Source organism: Nicotiana tabacum, chromosome 15 (genome assembly GCF_000715075.1).
Source record: "Nicotiana tabacum cultivar K326 chromosome 15, ASM71507v2, whole genome shotgun sequence".
In the NCBI taxonomy this organism is placed as follows: Eukaryota; Viridiplantae; Streptophyta; class Magnoliopsida; order Solanales; family Solanaceae; genus Nicotiana; species Nicotiana tabacum.
The window spans coordinates 105,136,953-105,145,634 of NC_134094.1; the positions used below are offsets into that span (position 1 = coordinate 105,136,953).

The 8,682-nt window shown below is 38.5% G+C and overlaps 1 protein-coding gene across 1 annotated transcript; it reads left to right on the forward strand.

Moving 5' to 3' along the window:
- Positions 1 to 6,414: 6,414 nt before the first annotated feature.
- Positions 6,415 to 8,435, forward strand: LOC142169775 (uncharacterized). Its single transcript, XM_075231680.1, has 3 exons — positions 6,415 to 6,441; positions 6,950 to 6,989; positions 7,816 to 8,435. Exons 1-3 carry the CDS (start codon positions 6,415 to 6,417, stop codon positions 8,433 to 8,435), a joined length of 687 nt encoding a protein of 228 aa, XP_075087781.1.
- Positions 8,436 to 8,682: the final 247 nt, after the last annotated feature.

The window sequence follows — 8,682 nt, forward strand, 5'->3', positions numbered from 1 at the left end:
TCTAGGTGCACCTTATCAGGCTCACTATCAGTGAGCCGGGACAGCTTTGGAGACTTCAAGGTATATTTGCCGCGTCCGCAGACCTCGGAGTCCCCTTCTACTCTTTCTCATGTCCATTATCTTCTGTATTTTCCTTGTTAGATTCTGATGTATAGATACACTAGATTTTTCCTTATGTAGTTTGTGATTCACAATGTTCCGGGTTTTAGGCTTTGTTGTGTATTTTTGAATAGTTGGTTAAATTTTTATTTTTATTTCACTATTCCGCAAAAATGTTAGGCTTACCTAGTTGTAGTGACTAGGTGCCGTCACGACGTCACACGGAGGGGAAATTGGGTCGTGGCACTAGTATTGATGGCTCGAGAAAGATGATCCTCGAAAAGGTTTAAAGATGGCAACGACCTATTGGTTCAAGTACTACAGAGACGGATTTTTAGTTAAGGCAACAACTAGGCAGCGAAGGATAAGGAAGGATGCGTGGAAGGTCTCTTGTGGTGGTTAGGTTCCTAGAAGGCCAAGTGTAAGAAAACAGAAGTCGAGTAGTTGCTTAAAGGAGATAGTTGACCAAAGTGGGAGAGTGGCAAGGTAGCATATGGGTTACGTAGTAGGATGATTACACGTCTTGAGGAAAGTTTGGAGTGATTTGGGATGTAGAATGGATAGTGACTAGGTCTACAGACTTAAGTTGAAATATTAGCTGCTATATCGAGGGAGATTGGATACAACAGGAGGGAGTTTCTTGATATGAAGAAGGATACAACATGACTTTGGATTGGAATGTATTGTCGCACTTTTAGTTGACGTCCATGAGGAGTGAACGAACTGGTGCAGCTGGTGAATTAGCTCGGACCCAGGATGATCTACTGATTTCTTAGTAATTGCACCCAGTACAGCGACGTTGGAATATGCCAGCATGTAATTTCCACAGGCGGGCTATTTCCTGTGAGTAGGTTAGCGGTCGCGTGGTGTTGACGAAGCTTCTACAAAGAATTCTACTAGCTACCCGGTAAGAGATTTAATATGTAAATGTGGCTAGTGGTTCGGAGTGTTTATTAAAGGTTAATAGAAGGATTTCGAGAAAATTGGCAAGTTGCGTATGCAGGATCATGTCAACGATGAAGAAAGAATCTCGATGGATTCCAGAGTTATGTAATTGTTGCTTCAAGCTAAGTGGGAAAGCCCCACCATCTACAATTGGATTGTATGGTTGTCTATTTGTGAGGTTCCTGGTTATCGGTGTATTGGTGGGTCATTGCAACTAAGGGAAGAAAACATCAGCGGTTATTTGAGCAAAGGATTTGGGGAATGTGTACCATATTTGGTCTTATCGATTCATATTCAGGTTTTTGGAAGACTAAGAGTTTATGCTTTGTGTAGATGTAATGCACAGGGAAAGTGAGACAGTCGGGTATTTCCTTGAGAAAGTGTCCATGTGCTAGCAGGGCCTTAGAGTTGATCATGTTTGGGAATAAGTCAGAACAAGTGACTCTCGATAACGGTCGTAGAGGGTTCAAAAATTTAAAGTACGGTGCCTAAGGATCTCGAGTCCGTAGTATGGTTGAGTATCAAGCTTTTGCCGCAGATTATGAAATGGGGCTCGGAGTACTCTGCATTATCTTTCGATTGTGGTGTAGCATTAGAGAAACGTAAGAAAATAAATTCGGATTCATAAAAGAAGTATCATATTGGGTGTACCAGTTGAAGATGTAAAAGCGCGCACAAAGAGGAGTAGGAGATGATTCGTGGGTTTTGAAACAGCGTGGTCTCATGAAATAAGGTCACTCGGGATGAGTGCGGATTTGAGTTCGTGATGTAATTAATGTAGCTATTATTATTTCTAAGGCAAGTTGAGAATAAATTAAGAAAAAGACGGGTCGGCTAACAATAGTTGAATCAGCATGACGGTGGCAATGACCAGTTCCTTCAGCGCATAGAGTTATGCATGTAATTTGTGGCGGTACATGCGAGGCTTGGCGGCCGCCGTAATTGATTTTATCTGGAGGAATTCAAGTATTATGGCATGTTATGTATAGAGGGATCCCAGAAGAGTTATGGTGGTTTAGAACACTACTTGAGGCTGGTATTTTCTGCGGATATGGGAATTCAGTCACGTGTTGCAATGGTTCTCTTGAAATGATTTAAGTAGAAAGTTGCTATATGATGAAGTTTTTACCCTATTAGTGGTTCGGGAGTTATGATATAATTCTTGTACTCCTACGTATTTGCGTGATTAAGTGCATTAAGTAGCATGAGATTCAAAAGTTAAGGATTTAAGATTTCAGCTCGGTGTTGACAAGGATGTCACAAGCTCGGACGAGCAGAAAAGGAGTTAGAGGTTTAAAGCAAGCTGGTATTGTCTTCAGTGTCACCTGAGATCGGCGTTATGTGTAAGAGGCTTTGTGTATTGAATTGCAGATCCTTCATTCTCCTTACAGTATTAGTATGGCCGGTTGTATGGATGTGCAGACTTGTTATCTGTTGCGGAAGGTCGTGGGAGCGTATTCCATGAGAGAATTGTATAAGTATGGCAAGTAGCCACCTAAATGATTAAATATTTAATAACCAAGTATGAAGATTGTGGCGATATCGCTAATTCGAGAATTTTTTCCTGGAGGGCACTCGGTTCATTTGGTTGTGGAATGTGGAAGTTTGTTCCGGTTATGATGGTTGTTCTTGTGTGTTATGGGAAAAAGGGTTATTATGGATCCTTGAAGGGTTATTAGCCTAGTATGGTGCGATCAGAATCGGCTTGAGGTCTATGGATGGATTTAAATATGAATATGGACTCTATATTAGGACGGATGTGTTCATTTATCATAGCGCTCCTTACGGAGGAGTATTCGGATGTTGGGTGTCATTTCGTCATCGGTTATTACATGTAATAATATATTGCGCCGTGTGAGTTATGAAACGGCTTGATAAATTTCTTATGTGTTGAAGTTCCGCGTAGCGATGGTGTTATGTGAGCAGGATGGCTCTCGAGATTCAGATCATATATCGCACCTTAGTTGTGCTTGAGTTTTGTAGCGTTTGGCACTGTCAGTCCTTCTAATGATGGTATTATGCACTTAGCGTGCTTGTGTCTGATATTCGGATATTTTGTAGTAATGAGCATTCTAGCTCGAAAAGTATTTCCTTATAGATTCCTTTTGTGCGGATCGGGTGGCACGCCACCACGGGTATGTTGTTTGGATCGGGTTGCACACCATAACAGTGTGATGTTGAGTATAGTCCCCTATATTCTATTTTGTGTATTTTGTGTCCCATTTTCTGAGGAAGATTCATGACACCTTTTTAGTTGTTTAATTAGTCACGTGGGTTGAGTAATCCTTTCCAGAGTTCGTTTTTCTTATGTATCGCAATCGATTCCGTATCTTATTAGCTTATTGTGGAGTCATATGAGGCATTTTGATCGTGTCTGAGGTGGCTTATTGCCTGAGCAACTTATACTGGGTGAGACGAGACTATTTGATCCGGGATCAGTGCGATCGGATTATATGAAGTATAATAAAGAGCAAACACCATTCTTTAGTTCATAATGAGGCAATGGTTCTTGTCAGAGGGAGAAACTCAATAATTTGTTGACTCGGCATTTGGTTATGAATTTCTACACATTTCTTCCATCATGGAAGCATTTCAAGAGTTGGAACAGGACTTATATGTATCATGAGGTGTGTTGTGAACATCAGATTTGTGGAATTTTGGCTATTGTTATCGGAGGATGTTATTATGGCCATGTGAATGATGCGGTGCATGGCCTAAATTCAACAAAGGTATGCAATCATGTATGGCTGCATCGTGTAGTGATTGATACGGTGTTCATAGGGTGGAAACAGGCATGGTGGAGAATTCTGGATGTTAGAATTTGGCCCTAAGGCTTATTTGCCTGAATAAAGGGGAGAATCTTCAGATTGGCTCAAGTTAATGTGCTCAACTAGGTGTGGTAGGAAGAGTAGGTGCACGAGGTGTTAAATAGTGATTTTGGATAACTCCGGAACACTCCTTAGCATATTCGAGGACGCACGTATATTTAAGTGGGAGAGAATGTAACGACCCAACCGGTCGTTTTGACTTTTAGAACCCCGTTCCCCTAAATAAAACTCTGTATATGTGCTTATAATAAATTATGACTTGCGGGGATGGTTGGTTCGGGATTTGGAAGTGTTTGGGTTGAAATCGGAACACTTGGTCAACATTTTGAGAAAACGACCTCGGAATAGAATTTTGACGATTCCAACAGCCCCGTATCGTGATTTTGGACTTAGGAGCGTGTTCGGAATTTTATTTGGAAGTCTGTAGTTAAATTAGGCTTGAAATGGCTAAAATAGGAATTTAAGTTTGAAATTTGGTCGGGGAGTTGACTTTTTGATATCGGAGTCAGACTCCAGTTCTAAAAATTTTTATGGCTCTGTTATGTCATTTATGACTTGTGTGCAAAATTTGAGGTCAATCGGAGTTGATTTGATAGGTTTCGACATCGAATGTAGAAGTTGGAAATTCTAAGTTTCATTAAGCTTGAATTGGAGAATAATTCGTGGTTTTAGCATCGTTTTAGATTATTTGAGGTTTCAAATAAGTCCGTATGATGTTTTAGGACTTGTTGGTATATTTGGTTGAGGTCCCGAGGGCCTCAGGTGAGTTTCGGATGGTTAACGGATCAAAAGTTGGACTTAAAAAGTTGCTGCAATTTTTCCTTCTAGTGGATATTCTAGGCTGTTATCGAGCCCAAGATCGAGGCCCTGACTGAACCCATATATCGAGCCCAGGGTCGACGGCCTGAGTCGAATCTAGGGATGAGGCTCAGTATCGAAGTCACGATCGAAGGTCCAGCTCGAGGGCCATGATCGAAGGCAAGGCTCTAGGGCCAGGATCAAGACCCAAGATCGAGGGTCATGATCGAAGTCCGGGGCTCGAGGCCATGACCGAGTCCCAAGCTCGAGGCCATGATCTAGGCCATGAACGAAGCCCAGACTCGAGAGCCACGATCAAGGCCCAATTCCGAAGGCTGCCTGGGCAGTTTATAAAAGAGGGCATTCGTCCTATTTGCCATTTTTGACGAACTTGAGCTTGAGCAGAGACGACTTTTGATAGATTTTCAAGGGAAAAACATTGGGGTAAGTGATTCTAACTCGGATTTTGTCTACATATACAAGTATATAATTGTTTACACCATAAATTAGTGTTTGGAGATTGAAATTTGGGAAATTTTTAGAAATCTCATAGAAATGAATTTTTGAGATTTCGGAGTTGTATTTGAGTGAAACTGGTATGGTTAGACTCGTAATTGAATGGGTTGTCGGATTTCGTAACGTTCACCGAATTCTGAGACGTGGGCCCCACGGACGAATTTTTAATTAATTTCGGGATTTTATTGAAAATATTGTATTTTCTTATAGAATTGATTCCTATAAATTTTAGTGATTGTATCGAATTATTTTGGTTAGATTCGAGCCAATCGAAGTTGGATAATCGAGGAAAAGTCCTACTAGTGGATTAAATTGGAGCAAGACGAGATAAGTCTCTTATCTAATCTTGTGAGGGGGAAATAACCCCATAGGAGATTAAATTAATTAATTGTTGCTAATTATGGGGGCTACGTACGCACGAGGTGACGAGAGTCCGTGCGTAGCTACTATTAATGCTAAAGTCCAGGTAGTTTAGGACTCAAAAGCGAATCACTTGTGTAAATTGTAATCTTTACTTAATTAAATTATTTGATATATTTATATATATGTTGTGAATTGTTAGATAAAAATATTAAAAGATGAAAATCTCACATGCTCAATTTTCTGTTTAAATTAATTAATTGTGAAAAAGAATTGTTCATCCTCCCGAATTTATCTTATAATGAATATACTCTCTTTCTAGAGGTACATAAGAAAATGTCCTCCTTTCTTGTGGAGCGGGACGAATGCCTCGGCAGGATAGATGCATCTATGGATCGTGCCGCATGTCCTTCGGCAATGTACACGACACTCCGGATCGGGCCGAACGACCTCGGCAGAAATCGTGTTTGATAATAATAATAATTACACGATACTTGGACAGTTTATTGCAGCTTGTAAAGCTATTTGATAAATTGAAAATTTATTTAAATTGAATTGCATCTTGTAAAGCTATTTGATAAATTGGAAGTTTTATTGAAATTGAAGGATTTAATTAATAGATTGGAAATTGTTGCATTTGAAGGATTTTTATTATTTCTGCTAATTGAATAAAATTATTGTTAACTCTGTGAATTATGCTGATTTGGTAATTTTAATTTATTCCATTTATTATTGATGACCCTTAGTGAGTGTTAAAGTCTGTCATCTCGTCTATACCACTTCGAGATTAGGCTTGATACTTACTGGGTACACGTTATTTGCGTACTCATACTGCACTTGCCGCACATTTTATTGTGCAGGTACATATATGTCTAGAGGCCTTGTAGGCGTAGAGGTATGGTTAATAATTGTGGGGACATAGGTGAGTTGCATTCTATATTACGATCCGTCGCTAACAGAGTCTCCTTCAGAGATATTATATTTTCTTGTCTAATTTATTTTCTGGATAGATGCTGTATTTTATTTTAACTCCCTAGTAAATGCCCATGCACTTGTGACACCGGATTTTGGGAATGGTTATGAATTTTTTAGAAATTTAGTTGCTAAAAATATTTATCACTTACTTTATGAGTTTTATCTTTACTATTTCATTGAAGAAATATTGATTTCAACAATACTAAAATGGGTAATTAAGTTAATTGCTTATGGTTGGCTTACCTGACAGTGGTGTCTAGTGCCATCACGGCCTTAATGGATTTTGGGTCGTGACATTAGGTATGAAGTTTGTTAATATAGTTTAGTGGAGAGGGAGATGGTTTTGCTAATATAGGTTTGATAGTTGTTATTGTTGTTGTTATTGTTATTACTGTAATTATTGTCTGTTGTTATTGGTTGAATGGCAGCAATGTAATGCTGCCATTATAGATGATTGGTTGTTGGCAGGTAGTGCAGCTATAAAATAGTTGTATTCTCCCAAAAATACCCAGAAACCTGACCGACTATGGTCGAAAAGTCGGTCACAAATGTTCATTAGATTTTCCAGAAAATCAAATTTACCGACCGACTTCGGTCGGAATTTTTTATTTTAAATTTTTTATTATTTACATAATACCGACCGATTTCGATCGGAATTCATAATTTTAAATAAAAATGAAAAATTAAATATTTTAACGATACCGACCGATTTCGGTCAGAATTGAATAATTAAAAAAATGAATAATTAAAACTCCCACCGAATTTGGTCGGAATTTTAAAAATAATTAAAAATTATTTTCACCACTACCGACCGAATTCAGTCGGTAACTTCGTCAATGTTCGTTGATATTTACCGACAGAAGTCAGTCGAAAAATATCAACCGTGTGCGGTCGCTCCTCGTTTGCGATCATTGTTTTATCGACTAATTGAAAACGGTCGGAAATCGGTCGATTTTTGTTAGATTTCGACCAATTTCGGTTGGTTTTTGTGGACGATTTTTGGAATTGTTTTAGTAGTGTATGTGCATATTGTAATAATAAACACGTGATAATTATTTGGTTTTACGTGTGAATAATAGATCGGCCCAAAGAAAGATTTACTATTCGACATGTTCTTTATTGTCAGTATGTGATTACAACACCAAATTACCATTTACAAGTTAATTGTCCAAAGATGAAATATTAATGGAGTGGCCGGTACGTTGAGAAGGGGTTTACCTTTATTCAAATTTATTTTTATTTTTATTTAAGTATTATGTGAGCTTATTTCATTATTTGTTGTTCTCTGATTCAGCTGAAATTACTCCTGCAAATATTACTGCCAACGTCAATTCAATTTGTATGTTGATTGGTACTAACTTCAAGTCATGGCAAGAGAATCTCAACATAGTTCTCAGAGTCATGGATCTCGACCTAGCTTTAAGAGTTGATTTTCCACCACCTTCTCCACCACCTCTTACAGATAAGAGTACCTCTAATGAAAAGAGAGAGATGAAAAGGTGGGAGAGATCAAATCGCATGTGTATGATGACCATGAAGAAAGTCATTCCAGAAATATTCAAGGGTACTATGTATGATAAGGTTAAGACGGCTAAAGAATTTATGGCTGAAATTGAGAAAGTTTTTGTTAAGAGTAAAAAGGCTGAGATTGGCACACTCTTGACAAGCCTGATTTCAATGAGGTATCAGGGCAAAGGTAACATCAGAGAGTACATCATGCAAATGTCTCATCTTGAATCTAAGATGAAAGCACTTAAGTTGGACCTCTCAGATGACTTGCTAGTGCATTTGGTTTTGATATCCTTTCCACCACAGTTTAGTCATTTTAAGGTGAGCTATAATTGTCAGAAAAAGACTTGGTCTCTAAATGAGATCATCTCACACTGTGTTCAGGAAGAGGATAGACTGAAGTAGGAAAAGATATAAAGTGCTCACTTAGCTGTTGTGCCTAAGGACAAAAGGAAGGATAAGAAGAGAAAGAATAAGGAAGCTATGGATACAACAACACAAAAGAAACAACATCAGGAACTAACTATAGATGGTTATTTCTTTTGTAAAGCTGCAGGTCATAAGAAGAATGATTCTACCATCTATCATGCATGGCGTGCAAAGAAAGGTACACCTCTTAATAATTTTTTTTTGAAAATTAATTTGACTTCTG

Excerpts from the sequence above, each read along its gene's own strand:
- LOC142169775 (XM_075231680.1), top strand. The coding sequence starts at position 6,415 with ATGTCTAGAGGCCTTGTAGGCGTAGAG. Across the intron at positions 6,442-6,949 it reads GAGGCCTTGTAGGCGTAGAG|CAATGTAATGCTGCCATTAT; the intron begins GTATGGTTAATA and ends GTTGAATGGCAG. Across the intron at positions 6,990-7,815 it reads AGATGATTGGTTGTTGGCAG|CTGAAATTACTCCTGCAAAT; the intron begins GTAGTGCAGCTA and ends TCTCTGATTCAG.